This window comes from Cervus elaphus, chromosome 11, assembly GCF_910594005.1.
Source record: "Cervus elaphus chromosome 11, mCerEla1.1, whole genome shotgun sequence".
NCBI classification, from domain to species: Eukaryota; Metazoa; Chordata; class Mammalia; order Artiodactyla; family Cervidae; genus Cervus; species Cervus elaphus.
In genome coordinates this window covers 31,182,089-31,204,246 of record NC_057825.1, presented here as the reverse complement: position 1 = coordinate 31,204,246, position 22,158 = coordinate 31,182,089, and the positions used below count along the sequence as shown (strand labels likewise).

General features: G+C 38.0%; 1 protein-coding gene across 5 annotated transcripts in view; it reads left to right on the top strand.

Annotated features, from left to right (window-relative positions):
- The window catches only part of ITSN2 (intersectin 2), a 121,738-nt gene that overhangs the window by 15,457 nt on the left and 84,123 nt on the right, over positions 1 to 22,158 (top strand). For all 5 annotated transcript variants that reach the window (XM_043917282.1, XM_043917286.1, XM_043917283.1 and 2 more), the window contains 2 exons: positions 11,619 to 11,682; positions 20,131 to 20,223. In XM_043917282.1, the coding sequence (XP_043773217.1) occupies positions 11,652 to 11,682; positions 20,131 to 20,223 (124 nt within the window). In that variant the 5' untranslated portion in view covers positions 11,619 to 11,651. Of the gene's footprint in view, positions 1 to 11,618; positions 11,683 to 20,130; positions 20,224 to 22,158 lie in introns of those variants that run through there.

Below are 22,158 nucleotides of genomic sequence, written 5' to 3'. Positions count from 1 at the left end.
GCATGGTTGGATTTGAAATATGAGACCGGCAATTTCAGTTAAATGTTTTTGATAAAACAGACTTGTTACTTAATATTGTTTACAATAGATTAAGAAATTGTCAAGGAAAAAAAAAGAGAAATTGACAAGGTGAGGTTCTGGATGATATTGGCTATAGGGTTAAAAGATGGTTGTAGTATAATACAAATATATTTGGTCTGTGTCCCTTGTTCCTGGCACAGAGCTCCTAAAATCTTTGAAATTCCCTGAGTGATAGGAAACTTGCTTTCCATCATACCTGAGTTTATATTTATGAGGTGACTAACAGTGGCACCCCTGGATAGCCTCAGCATAAGGCTAGATAACCAGACTTAGAGAATTAGAGGGTTGGAATTTTCAGCCCCATCCACCAACCTCCAAGAAAAACAGGTGAGTGTTGGAGTTTGAACTTCTGTTTATATACATAAGTTCACAATTTTGAATATTTGCATCCTATTCCAGAATTTTATATTTAAAAAAATTTCCATTGTATCATAAACATTACCCATCTACTATAACCTTGAAATCATTTGTGAATAGATGCATTTTATTCTAAGTGAATATAACCTTATTTTCTTGTTCCTTTCTTTGTTTGATAAATTACCTTATTTGTATTTTTTCTGCTGTTGATGACACTATGATACGCATCTTTGCATTCTGTTTTCCTCCTTTGGATTATTTTCTTAAGATAAATTCTTACAAATGGGCCAAGTGGGCATTTTGTTTTGGATGAATGTTGTCAAATGTAAAGGTACAAACTTTATCTTAAACCTTCTACTTCTGTGATATTTGCCTTCTTTAAAAAATTGATACACTTTTTTTTGGATAATTTAAAATTTACAGGAAAATTGAGCAGATAGTACAGAGTTTCCTGTACACCCTTCTACCTATTATTAATAACATTATTAGTACAGTACATTTATTATAATTAACCAGTAGTGGCACATTATTATTAACTAAAGTCCATGCTTTACTTACTTACTTTTCCTTAGTTTTTACCTAATGACCTTTTTCTGTACCAGGATCCCATACTATAGTACATTTAATTGTCATGGCTCCCTAGGCTCCTCTTGATTGTTGTTACTCTTAGTTGTGACTGTTACTCAAACTTTACTTGTTTCTGATGACTCTGTCTTGAAGGGTACTGGTTAGGTATATTTTAATGTTCCTCTGTTGGAATTTGGTGTTTTTGTCATGAGACGAACAACCATGGACCAAGCAGGCAAATGAACCAGACGTGTAGACTGCAACGTAAATTTGCCAAAATAAATATGTTTCTTGTATACCAAAAATATATAAAGTTAGTATGTCACTTTTACTGTAACCATTAAGTACCTACAAGTAAATGAGACAAGAGTAGGACTCTACTGAAGGATGCAAAAAATACACATGTGAGAACAGTCTCAAAAATTATGAAAAAATAGGACAGTGAGTAGAGAGAGATTTGCATATTCTAACACTGGTAGTTAGAACCCTAAGACAGGAATACACAGGAAGACCCACTGAACAGAAATAAATGCAGGTTATGAGTAAACTTAGTGTATAAGAGGAGAGGTGCATTTTACACCAATTAATAAAAGCTAAATTATTTCATAAATGGTCTCAGAAAAAGTGGTAGACATCATTAGTGGTGGAAAAGTGGAGAAAATAATTTAGACTCATATCATTCCATTCCAAAATAAAAAATTCTGAATAAATCAAATATATAAAATTTTTTAAATGTACAGGTACTAGAAGAAAACTTGGGCAGTTTCTGATATGAGACAAACCTTTCTTAGCATGGGAGCATACTCAGTGGTCATAAAGGAAAAGACTGATAAAAAGACAGAACAAAGTTGGTATAACAACAAATTGGATAAAAAGTGTTTGTAACATGTAAGTCTGGGAGATTGAAAGGGCAGTGTGTGAAGTAGTCTTCTAAGAGAGTAGGGGAGCAAATGAACTAGGGAAATGTGGACTTGTCAGGCAGGACGTAGAGTACACTTGAGTTAGTGGTCAGGAATTTAAAGTGAGACCAGGCAGCGTATATATAGTCATGGAATAACTGGAGAGTTGGATTTACAAAAGACTGGTATTTTGCTAGATGTGTAGTATGTAGGGAGAGAGGGAAGCTGAGGATGTTTACAACAAACTGCTTATAATGGTGAGCTGTGATATTTAATTTGGGTAAGGAGGGATATTAGGACATGAGGAAGGGTGTAAGGATATAAGGAAGATTGAGGGACAGTTAAAAGGTGATAAGATCAATAGTTTGTAGGTCCAAGTAGGGCTAAAGAATTGTTGGCGTTAGGGAACTGGAGAGATTCAGCTTTGAGATGGTGCTGGCAAAAGGGGCATGGGAAACTTGAAATGGATTACAGAAGAGGGAAGTTACTGACCTGAGGTGTGACATGGAAGTTGTGCCTTAGATGAGATGGAGGATAAAATTTTTGGAACACAGGAGGTCAAAGACTTCTTGTTGTTCAGTTGCTATGTTCAGTCTCTAAGTTGTTCAGTCTTTTAAGTCGTGTCCAACTTTTTGCGACCCCATGGCTACAGCATGCCAGCACATCAGAGACTTACTTAGAAGCCAGTCTATGGGCAGGATGATCTGTGAGAACATTGACATCACCAGGAATTCTTATGGGAATAATGCTGGAGAATAGATAGTGAGCTAGGTGTTAAAGCAGTCAAGGAATTACTCTGGTGAGTGTAGGGGAAAACAGTGAATGAGGAGAGCCAGTGGTCAAGTCAGATGCTTGAAAGTCAAAAGCTAGTTTTCTTTTTCCACTTTTATTATGAAAAATGTCACACATAGAAAGAAGTTTGAAGTACTGTGATCACTTGTTTTCTGTATGCCTTCAGTTAGTAGTTGATTTTTTTTTTTTAGTAGTTGATTTTTTTAAAATAATTTTTTAAAGTCTTTATTGAATTTGTTACAGTATAATTTCTGTTTGATGTTTTGTTTTTTGGCCACAATGCATGTGGGATCTTAGCTCCCCGTGCATTGGAAGGCAAAGTCTTAACCACTAGATTGCCAGGGAAGTCCCTAGTAATCTATTTTTTTTACTTAAATGTGTCTTGTGTTTTTGTGGGGGCTTTTGTGATAAGGCAGGATATAAATGCATTTCCAAATTCCTTTCCAGAAAGGTGGTGCCGATTTACACTTGTATTAGCTAGGTATTAAGACTATGCTTTCAGGGATCATTTTTGTAGTGCATATTAGCTAAGAGTTGGTGCAGTACTTACTGTTACAGCTATTGTTAGAGTTCCTTGCATTGCTGTTAGCTCTTCACTATATCATGTGAATAAGCTGCTGCCTATTTTCCCAGACCACGCCTTTCTGTCTGCTTTTGCATGTGCTGTTACCTCTGCTCAAATTTTTTTCCCCACATTCATTCATCTGATACATGTTTTTATGTATAAGGCATAAACTAATTTAAACACAATCTGAAATGCATGTGCCTGGTTGATTCTTGGGAACTGATTTGCATGTGACCCGCTCTTCTTTTGGCCTGCAGAGGCGAGAAATTTGTGTTTGGGCTCCTGGGGGGCTGGGATACAAGAGCCTGTTTTCAGTCTGATTCTTTGAACTATTGTCTGGGCCCAAAGAAAAGATAAAAAGTTACAAAGACAAGATGTACTTTCTCCTTTTCTCAACTTCTTTTTCCTGTGCTTGCAATTTAGGTACATTCATCCTTACCGCTTTTCCTGTTTTTTATTCTGTCCCAGATTCTAACTTTATACTCTAGAGCTGTCAACTTCCACTTTCTCTGGACCCAGACTTGTTAGGTAACCTCTTCCTTTTCCCTTTTCAAAATTAAATCTCTCCTCCTTCCTCTTAAAGTGATTTTGTTCTCGCATCTAAAAAGTAAAGACTTATAACCTCTCCTCTTTCTTAAAGCTTCTTATCTCTCCTCTCCCTCTTTTTCCCACTTCTTATAACAACACATACTTGTTGAGTCACCTACACTTCACCTCCAGATTATTGCTTCAGCTTGCCTTTAACAGTCAGCTCACCAGCCTGGAACTGTCTTCACAAGAAATTGCCAAAACTAATGGCTTAGTTTTGACTTATGTGACATTTGGCAGTATGACCATCATCCCCTTGAAACTCGTATCTGTGTGTCCTGATTTCTCTTTTGCTCAGCCTCTGTTTTGATTGTTCTCCTCCTGTTTCCTGCACATACTTTCTATGGGTAATGCCATTCACTGACGTATTGACAGCTACTCCCAAGCCCTAATGACTGCCGAAACTGGGTTTCTGCCTTAAACAGAATTCTTAACTGTTTCTTGTATGTTTCCACCTAAATGTCTTCGTGGGTGTGTCAGATTAGATGTGCTCAAAATGGAACATTTTGTTGCTTACCTCACAAATCTAATATCCAGATCCCTGTTTTCTCAGAGCTCCTGTTGGTTAATATTATCATTCTGCAGTTGCTCAAGGTAGAAACTCATTTATGATGCTTTTCTTTCATCATCTGCATCAGCTGATCAGAAAATCCTGTCTCTTCTACCTCTACACACGTTCAGATTTTCACTGTCTGGATTATAGTAGGGACAGTGTCCCTGCCTCAAGATATTCAAGTGCAGTTCAGTTTCTGTATTATTTGTCAGAATTCTTTCTCTCTGCCCTTAAAAGACCAGGTTCTTCTCTTGTTTCTTATATATACTTACCCTGGATAATCTCCTTCATTGACATGGCAACAACTTCCCAATCCCTGGGGGCTACCAAATCTGGGTCTCTAGGTCGGATACATACTGTGTTTTGTTTGTTTATTTATTTTAATTTTGAGAGGCTGCAGCATGCAAGATCTCAGTTCCCTGACCAGGGATCAAACCTGTGCCCCTTGCATTGGGATCACAGAATCTTAACCCCTGGACCACCAGGAAAGTCCTATATGCTATGTTTTAAATATTGACACTCTGTGACTTGTGTAGTGAAGTTCAGAATCAATAACATGACATACTTTGTTCCTTAAGTTGAAATCTTGGCAAGTTACTTCCTGTCTTTGACCTCTTTTTAATTGTTTCTAAATAAAGGGAAAGGAATTAGGTATGTGTTTAACTCTTTAAAAAAAAATCATGAGATAAAATAGAGAAACCTCAATATGTAAAACACAAGAAACAGAGCTACTTTCATTAAAATTGGTATCCTCAACAGCTCTGCTGTATCTCCTTGAAATTTCTAGAACTGTAAGGTGCACAATTTGAAACTGTTGAGTTTCAAGAATGAGTTCTTTGAAATCACATCACGCTCAGATTATACTCTCTGAGTAGCAAAGGCTCTGCTGTTTTACTGGGTGTGTTCTTTCCTTCTTTTAGCAAGTCCTTCTCTTAGATTCAGATACTTCTCCTTTCTTTGTAATAGTGCCTGGCAACAGACCTGTGCAATGTATTTTACTATAAGGGCCCCATTAAACCCACTTACTTTAACACTGACGTCATGTTAGATAATTGTGTGTGTGTGTGTGTGTGTGTGTGTGTTTTGGCTGCACTGTGTGGCTTGCAGTATCTTAGTTACCTGACCAGGGATTGAATCCAGGATCTAGGCAGTGAAAGCCTGGAATCCTAACCACTGGACTGCCAGGGAGTCCCCTAGATAATTCTTATACAAAAAATTGCCTTCTTTGTGATATGTACGGTACTTTGATTTACCTCCCAAGTAGTGTTAGTTCTATCCTCTTGATTCACATAGCATTCTTCTTATCCTTTTATTATAGTTCATTGTTCATGTTTGAATGAATAAATATATGGATGAAAGAAAGAATGAATGAATAGATGGGGAACAGGTGTGGCATCTTACTGCAGGAACTATAAAGAAGTAGGTATTTTGCTTTAATTATTCTTGCATGGAACTGACCTTGATCTCCTTGCAAATCAGATGTGGAAAGAACATTTTCCCCAACTAATCAGCAAGTTTAGAGAGTTCGCTTTTATGTATGTAGCACGTGAAGTGGAGGAGGCACTGGAGAAAGATTATATAATATGCCTTCAGAAACTTGATGATCTTGCTTTTGAATGTCAGACCTTCAGTCAAATCTATACTAATCAACATGATTCAAAGTATAGTTGAGAAACCCAAGGCTTTCTCTTCATTCCAATAAAAAGCCTTTAGAATTCAATGGGAAGTAAACCTTTATCTCTAAAAGTGTACTTACAAGAAGAAAAAAATTAAGAAGGTCCATATTACAAAAGGTAGTTTTGTCTAAGATGCATAGCTCTGATGCCTGTAGGGTTTCAGGGAAGTAGTTTGGAACCTCCTCTGCTTTCTTACCAGTTTCTCTTCTGTATATGTTTTCAATTCAGTATTACTCTTCTCCATGCCTCCCTTGCTTTTTTATTTTTTTCCATATCTCAACCATCTTATTCATTTACCCAGTTTATTTGTTTAGCAAATACTTATTGAGCATTTTCTCTGGGAGATCTGGTTTAGGCAGTAGGCATAGAGGTAAATAAAAAAAGGTCTCTGTCCAGAACAAGTGAAACAGACAAATGTGAAATTGGGATACAGTATGATAAGTAAAGTTACTGTGGGATGAACAGGTGTTATGAGCATACCTAGGAGATGATGACTGACTGCCTGAGAGGACAGAAATCTTCCAAAGAAGAGGTGACATACAAGTTGGGGGTTGAAGAATGAGAAGAAAGTGTGGCGAATGTGACAGAGGGGAACTGCTTTTTACAGAGGAATAGGAGAGTGAAAAAAGCCCCTCTGATAAAGGAAAGATTGGTATAGTTAGGACATCTGAATCTAGGGGACGTGTCTAGCGGTGAATGTGATAAAGTAGAATTGGGGTGGGATTTTGAAGGGTGCCATATTTCATACTATGAAGTTTGGACTTTAACTTGTAATCAGTAGGGGAGTTTAAGCAAGAGAAGGGCATTAGTGGTTGTTGTTGGGGGGGGGGATGTGAAACTAGTAACTCTGTGGAAGGCAGGAACACCATGTTAGGAGGTTCATGCCCTGATTCATGTAATGACCCCCTTACTAAGTCACAATTTCCCAGTGATAGGCCTGGGAATCTGTAGAACTAGAAAGTGTCTGAGGTGATAGAATCAGGCAAATTGGGATGCTTAAAAATAAAGCATTGGACCTAAGAAATGTGCTTTCTGGGACCAGTTTTGCTACTGACTAGCTATATGAGCTCATGGAATTCTTTTCGTTTTTCCGTCTTGAAAATTGAGGGTTTTAGACTAATTAGTGTAATTGTTTCCTTCTATAATTCTGTGCTTCTAAACAAATCCAACCTTAATTGAACTACTTTTTACTTATAATGGCTATTTTTTTTTTTCCTTCTGTGTCTTATTGACCCTTTGAAGAAGACGGATTGCCTACTCCTATTCAAGTATTTCTGCTTTTCTCTGCCTTAGTATGAATATATATTTCCCACATTCTCCAAATGGTGTTTGGATTATGTTAAAATGAAGCGGTGGTCTTTGCATTATGTCTGTTATCTGCTACACGTTTTCTTGGTTTCTAAAAAGGAAACAATGCCAGTTCTCCACTTATTATGAGCAGGAAAATCTCCACGTAAATATTCTGAAACCATTGATAATTAACACAGTGTTCAAATTATATGATAGCTGCAAACTGCCAAGATTGCCCATCATTATATGTTACCCGTTTTGAAGAGTAGAGAGCAATGTTTATTGGATGCTGACTTCAGTCATACATGCCTGAAGCAGACATCAGGCCTGTAACCGGGGAGATGCTGATCACCCTTTCTTCCTCTCAAAGGGTTATACCAAGAGGGAAGAAATAATTAACATTCCCTAATTTATGCATGTGGTTGATGTAGGCCTGAGTGTTAGAAGGCGTCTCTGGCTGGCTTGTTTTTCTTCTTTCTTTTATTATAAATGTAGCAAGAATGAGTTGATCTGGTACATGCAGGAACCTGTGACCCACCCAGCATTAATTATTATACCCATTTAAGAGAGGAAAAGGCAGATAAAGTCCATGGAAAGTTCATGGACTTTAGAACTAAACAGGTTTCATCACTTACTGGCTTCATCACTTAACTGAATTTTGGCAAATAATTTAATCGTCCCATTTCTTCATGTGTGAAATGGGCACAGTATCATCTGTCCTGCAGGGATGATGTGAGGTTTGCCAGTATTATCAAGGGTTGCCAGTATTATCAAAGGTGCCTAGCTTTGTCTGGCTGGCACCTAGTAAACAACTCCTATGTGTGTAGCTCCTTGTACAGAACCTGAAATATTTTAGATTCTCAATGAATATTGAGCATGACAAATAGATAATAAAGTATACTGAATTTGTAGTAAGCATTTAGTAAATGGTAACTATTGTGATTACATAAAGTAAAACTGTTGATTTTTTAAAAACATCAAATGTATTTGTTGCATTTTTCAAAGTTTTAATTACTATTTCTCTGCAAATATAGATGGTAAAGTAATTATTCTACAGCAGGTCAGAGAGAATTAGTATAAACCTAACAAATATGAAATAGTAGGCTTTAAAAGCTTAATGATTCTGTGGATGGACCTAGAGAATATTATACTAAGTGAAGTCAATCAGGCAGAGAAGGGCAAACACTGTATGATATCACTTATATGTGGAATCTAAAAAAAAAACCCACAAATGAATCTATGTACAAAACAAATAGACTCACAGACACAGAAAGCAAACTTTCAGTTACCAAAGTGGAAACGGAGGAGGTAGGGATAAATCAGGAGTATGGGATTAACAGATACAAACTGCTATACATAAAATAGATAAGCAGCCAGGATTTAGTGTATATATATATATATATTCAATATCTTTTAATGAACTATTAACAGAAAATAATCTGAAATATATATACACACATATATAGCTTAAAAAGATGTCATCTGAACAATCCATATATAGTTGGGCAAACATATTTTGTATTAAAATTCCTGAATATAGCATATATAAAGTTAAAAAAAAGCTTATTGGTTCCAACAAATGATGCCACTGTATTCAGATGTTACCACAGTCAATCAGATGTTACATACATACATATAATAATGTGATACCTGCATGCACAGGTGGCTAACCCCCATGTACCAGGTGAAGAATATTCTATAATACCAGTACCTTCCGCTTCCCTAAGGGGATTTGCCTGCCCTCCTTGCCGTTCACATTTGACTCAATTTTTGGTTTTATTTCAGGATTATACTTGTGATTATTGAGCATCTGTTATGTGGCATTTTGTTGTATTCAGAGTACATGATGACTCGCCAGACGTCCTAGATAGATTATCTGTAAACTTTTACACCTAAATCTAACTGATTAAGGCATTGTGGCTATGGGATCCTATACCTTGTCCTTTGTAAGCCTGTGCTTTTCCTTCAAGCTGTCTTTGGTAATGCACACATTTTTATGCAGTTATAAAATGCATTGTAGGTAATACTTTTGGAGGATTTCTGCTACATATAAAAATTTTCTCACAGAAACTTAATAAAAATAGGGGCCCTAGCTACTGCATATCTGTCAATAGTTTCTTTGCAAGATTTGGCTTATTTTGGTTTAACATTACTTGTGATAATTTAAAATTGGGGAAGTGAAAGTGTTGTTTGTAGAATTTCTATATTTGGAGACGTTGTAGTCAAAACTTGATTTATGAAACTTCCTTCTGTGTTCACTTTATTTAGCTCCTGACACCATGCTTCATCCAGTCACAAACTGTAATTCTGGGAGTCCATGGTCTCTTATAGCTCATAGAAGTTGTACCTATTGTAAACACTTTGTTGTTCCTCCAGTTCATTCCCTCTCCTCCCTTCCCCTCTCTTCCTGCTGCCAGGGTTCTAGATCAGCTGCCAGATGTCATTTTTACCTGTGCCAGATAGTCTAACTGAGCTCCCTGTGGCAGGCTTGGCATTTTCTTCACAATTGACTGTCTTAAGTGACATAGGAGTGTATCCCTCCATAAAACCTTTTAAGACTTGTCAGCCATAGGTTCAAGTCCAAAATTCTTAGCATTACAGCTATAACTAATTCTTACTCACCTGTGAAGCTCAACACAGTACCTCCTCTAGGAGTTCTTGACCACCCCACCACAGTTTAGATATTTTTTTTCTGTATGGTAAGCAACTCCAAACCTAGAGTTCACATTACCTTTGAGAAAAGAGGTCAGAAAATCAACTTGTACATGAGTAAAATTTCCTCCTACCTAAAAAGATTGTAGTGACAGGTGAAGTCTTAAGTGTGGTAAAAGGTTCCAAGTTCCATTGCAATGAAGCTTACTAACATCTAGAGAAAGAGTGCACTTTGAGAGGGAGGATGGTATATCGTGGCAACATACAGAAAAGTTAGGAGTCAGAAGACTAAAACTCATTGTGTGTTAATAAACTGGATTTTATATACCAGTTTTTTGTTAGTGTGACTTACTTTGGTGGTTATAAAGGTACATCTTTCCTGTATACATCTTTCCCTTGAGCACCATGCATTCACTGGGATAGGTGCCTTGTAACACTTCTTGGCACCTAGTCAACCAGCTCCTCTGGGGACACCTTCTACCATGATGCATACCTCTTTAAGCCTTCTTTATTCAGATGGCTTGTGCAAACACTTTTTTCTCAGGCTTCTAAAAATACTCGTATTTGAATGATTTGGGTAAATAGATGAGTTACTGAGCAGTCTTTCAATATAGTAGTGTTTTCCTACAAGGTTATAAACCATGGTTTTAATTAAGTGCATTACTGTGAATTTGCTAGGTCTTCACTCTCCCTAATTGGTCCTGCCCTCAAGATTTCCTGGAACAAATTTTGAATTTATTTGTAGTAAGATGATGAATTCAGGGTTCAAAGTTATATCATATTCTTCCTTCCTGGACACCCAGGAAACCATTTTTAAGTCATTTTAAAAACACCCACAATGTGTCAGACAGTGTACTGGGTTACATTTAATGCTTAAAAAACAAACAAACAAACTCCTGTCAATTATTTTTACAGATGAGAAATCTGAGACTTTATAAGATTAAATAACTCTTCTGTGATCACAGCTAGGAAAATAAAGTTGGGATTTGAACCCAGAGCTGTTAATTTCCAAATTCCCTTCTCTTCCTAGTGCAGAATATTTCCTTATTACTTTTGTTATGTATAAATAAACATACACATTTTAATAGTTACTTTTAGTCCATTTTTATAAACCTGTAGAACTGAATTAAACAGCTCTGCTACATTTATTTTGGATATTTTTCTTGCTCGAGTTTTTTTTGTTTGTTTGTTTGTTTTGAAGGAGAAGAGTATTATGACTTCCCGTGTTATTGTACAATTAATTTATAGAGTTAATTTCTCTGAAATAAATTCTTGGCTGGTTGAAGCAACCCTCATCTTTCACAAATTAGTTTCTACAAAATTGGTTTATGCCAAAGGTTCTTTATTCAGTATTTACCATTAAATATGACTTTTTCTGTTAAATGGTTTTATTTTAAAGGCAGCACCGTTAACTCAACAAAAGCTTCTACTCTTCCCCAACGGTAAATCCTGCCTGTTCAGCAGCAGCCGAAGCTCTGCATTGTTTTCTGTTGGAAGTGTGAGCTGAAGGGGACAGGCATTCCCGGTGCTTAGCGGGTGCGCTGAGCTGCGATCTGCCCTTGTTGTATTATTAACGGCACCATGTTTTCATGTTGCAGATGGCCGAGCGTTAGCAAGGAAAATTCAGGACCATGATGGCTCAGTTTCCCACCGCAATGAATGGTAAGTAGCTTGATGCTTGTGGTGAGATAAAGTGGTTATGAGATTTTGGATAGAAGTTATAAAATATTCATTTAGATATTTTCCCTTAAATTTATAAATGCAAAATTTCAAGTATTCTTGTTGAAAGAATTTAGATAGTTTATTTCAAAACACTGCGTGTGTCTTCTATTAGAATATTATGCAGTAAATCCCAAAGCTCAATATAAGCATGGTCTGCAGTATCATCTGGAGTGTGTGCTTGCCTTTGAGCAGTTAAGAGTAACCTAAGCATCCATTGTGTTTAATGCCTAAAACTGGAAGACAGAAAACATAGTGCCATAAATGAATAATATTAAAGATGTTTTTGATGGCATGAGATGATTGTAAACTGATTAAACCAGTAAAGATTCATTTATTAATGTACGTATAAAATTAGTTTGTTTTCCCTTTTATAAAGGGTTTTGTGTATACCTATACACACAGTTATTTAATAGGAAACATTTTAGAGGATATGTTTAGGTTATTTCAATAATAAAAAGTTTTTAAAGGTTTTTTTCTGATTCAAATTTTAATTTGTTTCTCAGATATACATTACCCACCTTTAATAGGTATTTTTTACTGTGTGTATCATTTATAATTGAGAAAATGCATTGTGTTTTTAAATTACTAAGGTAATTAAAGATGCTGAGTTCTGAATTATGAGGTAGATTTTATTAGCTAATTATAAATGTAAGGAAATAAAGAGTCCAGTCAATAATTCTTTAACACTTGAACTGAAAACTATAGTTGAAAAGAACACTGGGGGAAAAAAGAGGGAAAAATCACCAATAATTCCAAGCCTTCACATAGGATTGTGTTAATGTTACCAATTGATCAATTCCTTTTTTTTTTTAATGTTTTCAATCATAGGGCCAAATCAGTACATTGTTAATAAAGAAAATATATGTTGTATATCTTAAGTTTTAAGACTCAGGATTGATCTTATGACATTTAGAAAAGTTTTCAAAAAATGAATTATTTTCATAAAAAGTTAAAATAAGTTTTAATATATGGTAGGACGCTGTCATTTAAGGATGGACTTGAGATAAGGGTTTTGTTGTTTTGTTTTTTGCCTTTTCAGATGTGAGCATTGCTCCTTCTCTGGAAATGGTATGGGATTATAAAGATTACTTGATGCCATGGACTATTTCTTAAAATGAATTTTTTTTCCTTAATGAGTGTTAAATGTAAGTTTAGAATGAGGGTAATAATTGTGGTAATAATGTGCTCTACTCAAATTTGAGAATTTCTATGCCACATACTAAGGAGTTTGCTGTAAATACATTGTTTAATCTTCAATCTACATGTTAAGCAGGCTTATAAACAAAATGAGCATAGTAGAAATCATTGTAGACCTGGTCTTTCTCATTTTTTTTTCCCCATTCTCTGAACATTTACAGATCACTTTGTAGCTTATTCCATTATATGTAAAATATTGGAAACAAGCAAGATGTTCAATAACAGCAACAAAAAGAGATTAGTTGAATAATTGTCTAAAATGTTGGACAATTAATTTAGGAATGCTCTACTAACACATATATATGGAATTTAGAAAGATGGTAACGATAACCCTATATGCAAAACAGAAAAAGAGACACAGAAATACAGAACAGACTTTTGAACTCTGTGGGAGAAGGTGAGGGTGGGATGTTTCAAAAGAACAGCATGTATACTATCTATGGTGAAACAGATCACCAGCCCAGGTGGGATGCATGAGACAAGTGCTCGGGCCTGGTACACTGGGAAGACCCAGAGGAATCGGGTGGAGAGGGACGTGGGAGGGGGGATCGGGATGGGGAACAAGTGTAAATCTATGGCTGATTCATATCAATGTATGACAAAACCCACTGAAATGTTGTGAAGTAATTAGCCTCCAACTAATAAAAATATTAAAAAAAAAAAAATTTAGGAATGCTCAGTTGCTGAAGTCGTGTCCAACTCTTTGTGACCCCATGGACTGTAGCCTGACATTCTCCTCTGTCCAAGGGATTATCCAGGCAAGAAAACTGGAGTGGGTTGCCGTTTCCTTCTCCAATTTAGGAATAGTATATAAGAATAAAGATAGTAATTTTCTAAACTTCTGAAGAAGTGATAGCTAATGCAGACTGTAGTACCTTCCTACTTACTTTATAAAGTAACTGAGGATTGAAGATAATCTTATATATATATCTGAGTCCAGTTCAGGGTTTAAAATCTTATTGAAAGAAGCATCCATGTATAGCACAAACCTTCAAGAGCAATGTTTGCTCCTTCAATACCTTCTCAGTCATAGATCGGGTTAAACTTTTTTGATGCCCAGTGCTATTGGAACTTGTCTCTAACTGCCCTCCCTGGACCAAGCTGTTTGTCTAAACATTTCTGACACAGTCCTCAAATTTTGCTATGTCTACTTTATCATCCTGAGACTAACCACAGACTTTTAAGACTTTTTTGGTTCTTAGAGCTGTATTGTCTAATACAGTAGCCATTAAGTACATGTGGCTATTTAATAATTAAGTAAAATTTAAAAATTCAATTCTTTCAGTCACACAGCCAAGCGTGCTGAGAACCACATGTGCTCGGCTAGTGGCTACTATATTGGACAGTGCAGATACATCTCAGATAGCTCTGTTGAATAGGTATTCTTTCTTTGTGTGCTTACCATTTGCTTACAGAACTAGAAGATCATTGCATCATATTTTTACCACTTACAATTTTACTTCTGGTGTCTTCTGCATGAGCAGAGTCATCCTTGCCAAAACCGTTTTAGCCATGGTAGGTTTGCTTTCTGCTTTTCAGAAATGTAATGAAATTATAAATACAGAGGGCATGATACATGAGCCATAAGGTGATAGGCAAGAGGCCACTTTGGATACATGTTCTGCCAGTTGGTATCGTAGTGTGTCGTGGCTTGTTTCAACCTTAAAACTGTGGAGGTACTAAAGGCTGGTTATGTGAGTATGAAATTCTGGAGCCCATGACAGTGGTTCTGTCTAAAACCTGGAAGAGAGAAGGAAGAAGGAGAGAAAAGAAACAGCTAGTAACTTAGGAGGGAAAAAATACCATTTTTATTTTTAGAACCTTTCATTTATTACCTTTTAGAATTTTGGAGCTCTTTACTCTTTATGTAATTGAGAAATTTTTGTTGAACATTGGACCTGGAATCAGCTGTAGTGTTGAACTGCGTATGTAACAACCCAAGCATTTATTACTCAAGTCCCTACAGTTAGGCTTTTGTTCTATCTAGACCAGTATTCCAGTTGTGTTTTAGAGATTTAACTTAGTACTGGATCAACGTATATCATTTGATTATTATTTTGAAGTGAACAAATATACCAGTGAAGACCGTTTCTGATATCATTTAATTATTACAGTGTACAGGTGGGATGTAACCTATCTGAATCATGTATGCTCGGAACTGTGTGTTAGAATACTGCTCTGCCACTACCCAGCTGTGTGGCTTAACCACGTGGAACTTATTTTTGTGTGTATATGTACATACGCATATGTATGTATACATAGTTGTAAAACAGGAATGACACTACTTACTGCATGGGGTCTAGCATATAGCTGATGTTCTGTAAACGTGTGTTTTTCCTTCTACATAGACCATAAGAATGTATTTGTCAGAGCCAGTAGATGAGACTAAGCAACAGAAATCTTTATGAAAATACCACTTTCTCAATTTAGTGATGAGTTGGGGGAAGTGGATAGAATTTTAATATATTTCTAAAGTAATCATCAGAGAATGTAAAAGGTTTTAGGTTTTTAAGGAAATAATTGGAAACATCGACTCCAAAACTTAGGTTTTCCTGCCTTTCTGTAATACTTATGAATAAATATAGATTAAGATATGCTTTACTTGAAGTTCAAAGTAATAAGCAGTTGACTCTTTAGAAGGTTCTTTTAGTACATATTCTAAATAAGAAAGCCAGAATTGGATCAAAATTGGCTTTGCATTACATGTATTTCATAGCTTTAGTGTCCAGATTTGAATATTATTTGAATACTACTTAAAAATTATTCCTTCTCATTTGACTTAGAATATTTTTATTCAGTTAGTAACATTAATCATGACAATATTTAATCATGATCGTTGTGTATGACTCTCTTGGCTTGTGGAGCCAAGACCGTTCAAACTTCCCCAACCAGTCTGTTCAAACTTAAAATAGTCTTAGGGTTTCTGACTAAAAAGTGTCACATTCAGTATCTTTCTGGCAAGAATACCTTTATGACAGAAAGAGCCTATGAAAGGTTTTGACTCTCTGCCTCCTGCCTAATTATGCCGTTCCCTGGGATTGGATTGAGTGAATGAAAGTCACTCAGTCGTGTCCAACTCTTTGCGACCCATGGACTATACATTCCATGGAATTCTCTAGGCCAGAATACTGGAGTGGGTAGCTGTTCCCTTCTCTAGGAAATCTCCCCAACCCAGGGATTGAACCCAGGTCTCCCACATTGCAAGCGGATTCTTTACCAGCTGAGCCACAAGGGAAACCCTGGGATTGAGTAAGGAAACTAATTTACTGAGCACACGTCATGTGACAGGCATGTGTTTGATTTTTGTTTTAAGTTGGATTTATTGAGGTATAATCCACCCTTTTTTATACAGTTTGATGAGTTTTGACGAGTGTATACAGTTGTTTCCAGGAATGTATATCACTGAAATATAGGTGCCCACTATAATTTTAAACACTAGATGGATTTGATCTAATATTTCTTAGCCCCAAATGACTGTTTTTTTTTTAATCTATAAATATCTTCTCGTAAAGACAAGGTTTAAGATTAGAGTTAAACAGGGACTTGCCTGGTGTCCCAGTGGTTAGGACTTGGCACTTTTACTGCTGTGGCTCAGGTTCAATCCCTGGTCGGGGAACTGAGATCCTGCAAGCCTGAGGAAACAACTTTGTAAAGCAGATTTTTATGGACTATAGTCAGCAAACATGTGTGAGTTTACATACCTAAACATACTTGGTTTCTTATTGGTAGAAACTGAGTAAACTGGAAGGGTAATCAGAAGTGAAGTATAGATGACTGTTAGCCATGTTGAATTTTTTGTGTTCTGTTGCTAAGTTGTGTCCGACTGTTTGCAACCACACGGACTGCAGCACACCAGGCTCCTCTGTCCTCCACTGTCTCCCAGAGTTTACTCAAATTCATGTCCTTTGAGTCAGTGATGCTGTCTCATCTCATCCTCTGCCATCCCCTTCTCCTTTGCCTTCAGCCTTTCCCAGCATCATTATCTTTTCCAGTGAGTCGGTGCTTCTTGAATATATAGCTTTAAAGACCTCCTCAGTGGGCCAATATAGCTATATGTGAAGGATAGACACCAGAAAGATTTGTAAATGAATTTGTCTTTTCCTGAATCATGATCTTGCCTCTCTGGCTTTTTTTTTACTCCTTCTGATTTTTTCAGATATTTTTTCCTCAGTCAATTTTAAGTGTGTGTTCTGTAATATTCTGCTGGTTCTGAGGATAGAAAGATAAACACACAAAGCTCTTGTCCTCCAAGGACTCATTGTGTGGTAGAACAGATGGATAGAAAACAATTATAGAACCTTTGTAAGTGCCCTATAGAAGCATGGTGAAGTCCCTTGAGAATCTAGAGGAGGAAGCAATTAATCTGACCTGCAGGTGTCAGAGACCTCCTAGACAAAATGACCCATGCCCTGGACCTTGAAAGGTAAAGTTTGAAATGGAAGAGGGTTATGTGAATGGCAGTCCAAGTAAAGGGAACATGTCACAGGATGGGAAAGACAAATATTATATATTGATATATGGGGTTTGTAAGAATTTCCTTTTGTGAGATACAGATACAGTACCAACCTCCTCATGGGTCCTCAGGTTTTGTTTTGTGTACAGAGAAGTCCGTACTCCTGGGAATCAGGTGCTCAGGGCCTGCCTAAGACTGAGAGTGGACCAGTCAAAGTCATCTGGAGGGGGATGGCAGACTCAGAGTTACATACATTGTAAGGTGCTTCCAGCAGTTTAGGAGTGCCTCACCAGGGCATCCTCCTTGGGGAAGAAGACTCCCGGGCCAGCTCTGAAAGATAAAAAGTCATGCTTCTCCCCTCCGGTGTTTCTGGGATCTGAGGTATTTTTCTCTAGATGCTGCTTGGGGCTCTCCACTGCCACAAGATTTAGGTGTACTGTTTTGCTTTAGCTTCACTGTTTTCTAGTGATCCAGAAGGGTTAGTCGCAAGAGGGACAGGGACATTTTTGTAAACCCTAACCAGAATTAGCTTCGAATCCTTTAGGTTCCTATTCAGCTGAGCTACCATCTGAAGGATATACCAACCAGCCTGTCCACGGTTGTTTCTAGGAGAAATAGAAATGCATCATGTCCAAGAACCATCAGGGTAGAATCCTCAACTTTCACATTAAGACTTGTATTCGCCTGTGACCCCTCCCCCAACCCCTTTAGTCCTGATCATTAGCCAGGAAACAGCTAAGGGACATTGATGATCCCTTTCTCGGGACAGCACATTCAGTGGCCAAGCTGAATAAGGAGTATGAACCAGGAGGAGGTTATGAAAGTGGACTCAGCCTCGATCAGTGCATTGTGAACAGTTTTTTATGATAAATGATTGATTAGCATCAGAGTACTGATAGACCAGAAAGCTAAAATCATGACACAGGTTTGTTTTAAGGGCCATGCTAGTATGGACATAGCAGACTGATTGGTAACCTAAAAAGTGTCGACAGTTTGAAGAACCACCAGTAACCCTAGAGGGCAATCAAAAGTTTGATGTAGTCCATCTGCCAAGAGCCAAAAAGAGGGTAGTGCCCTGTGTAATGAGACCCCCTCCCCAGACAGGAATCCTTAAGTCTGGCATGCATTGATATCCTCTGCCTCAGAAACAGAGTCAGACTTCATCAGAATCTTGATTTCGGTCTAAGTTAGAGAATGGGCCCTTGCCATTGGTAGTGACCCAGACTATTCAATTAGCAATTAAAATTTGTTTCCATTTTGCAGCCCCAAAGAGGGTATCTTTAATTTGTCAGTTGTAATTTTCCAAGTGGCAAATCAAACAGCTGGGCCATTGGCAACATTTCAAGAATCTGAGTTCTGTCCACTGAAGAAAATGTGTCTTGTTTTGGTTCTGCTTAGCTCTGAGGCTGAAGAGTCATGGCAGCCCAGTGGACATTGTCAGAACTCCAGCTGCTGTGACCCATAAGTGAACCAGGCTGTGGCATTTCAGGGAATTTCACTGATCCAGTAGCTTTGCTTCAGACAGTGGAGTAGGAATAAATTTTCCCCTTAGCGAATTTGCTGCCACCTTTTCATGTGAAGCCAAAAGGCCTTTGGGGCCAGGCTGTCTTCTGTTTTTGAATATACCATTTCTGTTTGACAAGTAAGGCTTCTGAGGGTCCTTCTCACCTTGTTAGTTGTGAAGTTTGTTTGACCCACCCCCAAATGGGAGTCTCAGGCCAGAGAGTCACTGGGCCTGCATAGATCAAGCATTCAGACCCAGAGGAGGCTACTTCCCTTTGCCAAAGCTTCCACTTGGCAGAATCTTCAGTAACAAAGATTTGTGCTGTTTCCAGTGCCCAGAGTCTAATTTGTTGGGGTTTACTAGCTAGCCCTGCTGGTGGAGGTATTTAGTTTAGCTAGTAATAGTATACCAGTCCTAATTTATGTGTTTTGACAAATATACTATGGTTGTGTAAATTGTTAACTTAATGGAAATTGGGTGCAGGCTCCCTACTATTTTTGCAACTTTCCTGTAAGTCTAAAAGGATTTCAAATAAGGAGGTTACTTTAAAATGTATCAGAGGACACTCCATAACTTCCAGGCTAAAGGTCAGCTAAGGGTGCTATTTAAGACCCTTTAAAGCCAGGCCTTCTTAACCTCTTTCTTAACCTCTTTCCCACACTCACATGGCGCTTTAGCTATCAGTCTGCTCAGTGCAGTGTCTGGAACATGCCTTGACTCCTCATCCTCTGACCTTGTTGTGTGAAATACCCTTATCTCGCCTCTTCACATGGCAAAATTCAAGCCAATCTTCAAGGCTCTGCCTCAGTCTGACCTTTCCTGTTAGCTCATCACTGATGCTTCTGACTCAGGATTAGCACAGCTTTTTGTATATGTTTTTGCTTAGGATGCTTCACAGGTTAACACTGTAAGCGTTGATAGTCATTTTCTAGAGTAAGACTTCCTTGAGGATGGAACAATACTTTATTCATCTTTTTATTTCCAGCATTTAGCTTGTTGCCCTATCCAGTGAGTGGTACACAGCAGTTGTTCAAGTAGATGTTAATTGGGTGATGAGTGAAAAGCCTCAGGACCATACTAGGTACGGTTACGAATAGAGCTTTCTTCTTTGTGTCACTCCAGTATTAGGACTGTCATTAAAGGAACATTTGTGATTCATGTTTACATTATGGAATTGTATTTAAGCATTCTCATATATGCAGTATAATATCTTTGTCTTTCATTTATGTTTTAGGAGGGCCAAACATGTGGGCTATTACCTCTGAAGAACGGACTAAGCATGACAAGCAGTTTGATAACCTCAAACCTTCAGGAGGTTACATAACAGGTTTGTGTTCTTATTTTATTTGCGATTTATGCTCCCCTTCATGAAATATCTTATAATTAGTTTTAATTTGACTGCCATCAATTTGTACTATTTAATGATAAATTCCATGGTGGCTCAGACAGTAAAGAATCTGCCTGCAATGGAGGAGACCTGGGTTCGATCCCTGGGTTGGGAGGATCCCCTGGAGAAGGGAATGGCTACCCACTCCAGTGTTCTTGCCTTGAGAATTCCATGGACAGAGGAGCCTGGTGGGCTACAGTCCACAGCATTGGCAAAGAGTCAGACACGACTGATTGTGGTCGTGTATGGATCTGAGAGTTAGACCATAAAGAAGGCTGAGCTCCAGAGATTGATACTCTTGAATTGTGGTGCTGGAGAAGACTCTTGAGAGTTCCTTGGACAACAAAGAGATCAAACCAGTCAATCATAAAGGAAATTAACCCTGAATATACATTGGAAGGACTGATGCTGAAGCTGAAACTCCAGTACTTTGGCCAACTAATGCAAAGAACAGACTTACTGGAAAAGACCCTGATGCTGGGGAAGACTGAAGGCAAAAGAAGAGGGTGGCAGAAGATGAGATGGTTAGATAGCACCACCAACTCAATGGACATCAGTTTGAGCAAACTCCCCAAGATAGTGGAGAGGAGCTTGGTGTGGTGTACTATAGTCCATCAGGTCACAATGAGTCAGACACAACTTAGCAACTGAACAATACCAGGGCTTGGAAACCTTTCAGTCTGACTTTGGAATTCATCCTCTCAACCATTATCAGTTCAGTTCGGTCGCTCAGTCGTGTCTGACTCTTTGCGACCCCATGAACCACAGCACGCCAGGCCTCCCTGTCCATCACCAACTCTGAGAGTTTACCCAAACTCATGTCCATTGAGTCGGTGATGCCATCTAACCATCTCATCCTCTGTCGTCCCCTTCTCCTCCTGCTTTCAATCTTTCCCAACATCAGGGTCTTTTCAAATGAGTCAGCTCTTCACATCAGGTGGCCAAAGTATTGGAGTTTCAACTTCAACATCAGTCCTTCCAATGAACACCCAGGACTGATTTCCTTTAGGATGCACTGGTTGGATCTCCTTGCAGTCCAAGGGACTCTCAAGAGTCTTCTCCAACACCACAGTTCAAAAGCATCAATTCTTCTGCACTCAGCTTTCTTTATAGTGCAACTCTCACATCTGTACATGACTACTGGAAAAACCATAGCCTTGACTAGACGGACCTTTGTTGGCAAAGTAATGTCTCTGCTTTTTAATATGCTGTCTAGGTCGGTCATCACTTTCCTTCCAAGGAGTAAGCATCTTTTAATTTCATGGCTACAATCACCATCTGCAGTGATTTTGGAGCCCCAAAAAATAACGTCAGCCACTGTTTCCACTGTTTCCCCATCTATTTGCCATGAAGTGATGGGACCGGATGCCATGATCTTAGTTTTCTGAATGTGGAGCTTTAAGCCAACTCTTTCACTCTCCTCTTTCACTTTCATCAAGAGGCTCTTTAGTTCTTCTTCACTTTCTGCCATAAGGGTGGTGTCATCTGCATATCTGAGGTTATTGATATTTCTCCTGGCAATCTTGATTCCAGCTTGTGCTTCCTCCCGCCCAGTGTTTCTCATGATGTACTCTGCATATAAGTTAAATAAGCACGGTGACAATATACAGTCTTGACGTACTCCTTTTCCTATTTGGAACCAGTCTGTTATTCCATGTCCAGTTCTAACTGTTGCTTCCTGACCTGCATATAGGTTTCTCAAGAGGCGGTCAGGTGGTCTGGTATTCCCATCTCTTTCAGAATTTTCCAGTTTATTGTGATCCACACAGTCAAAGGCTTTGGCATAGTCAATAAAGCAGAAATAGATGTTTTTCTGGAACTCTCTTGCTTTTTTGATGATCCAGCCGATGTTGGCAATTTGATCTCTGGTTCGTC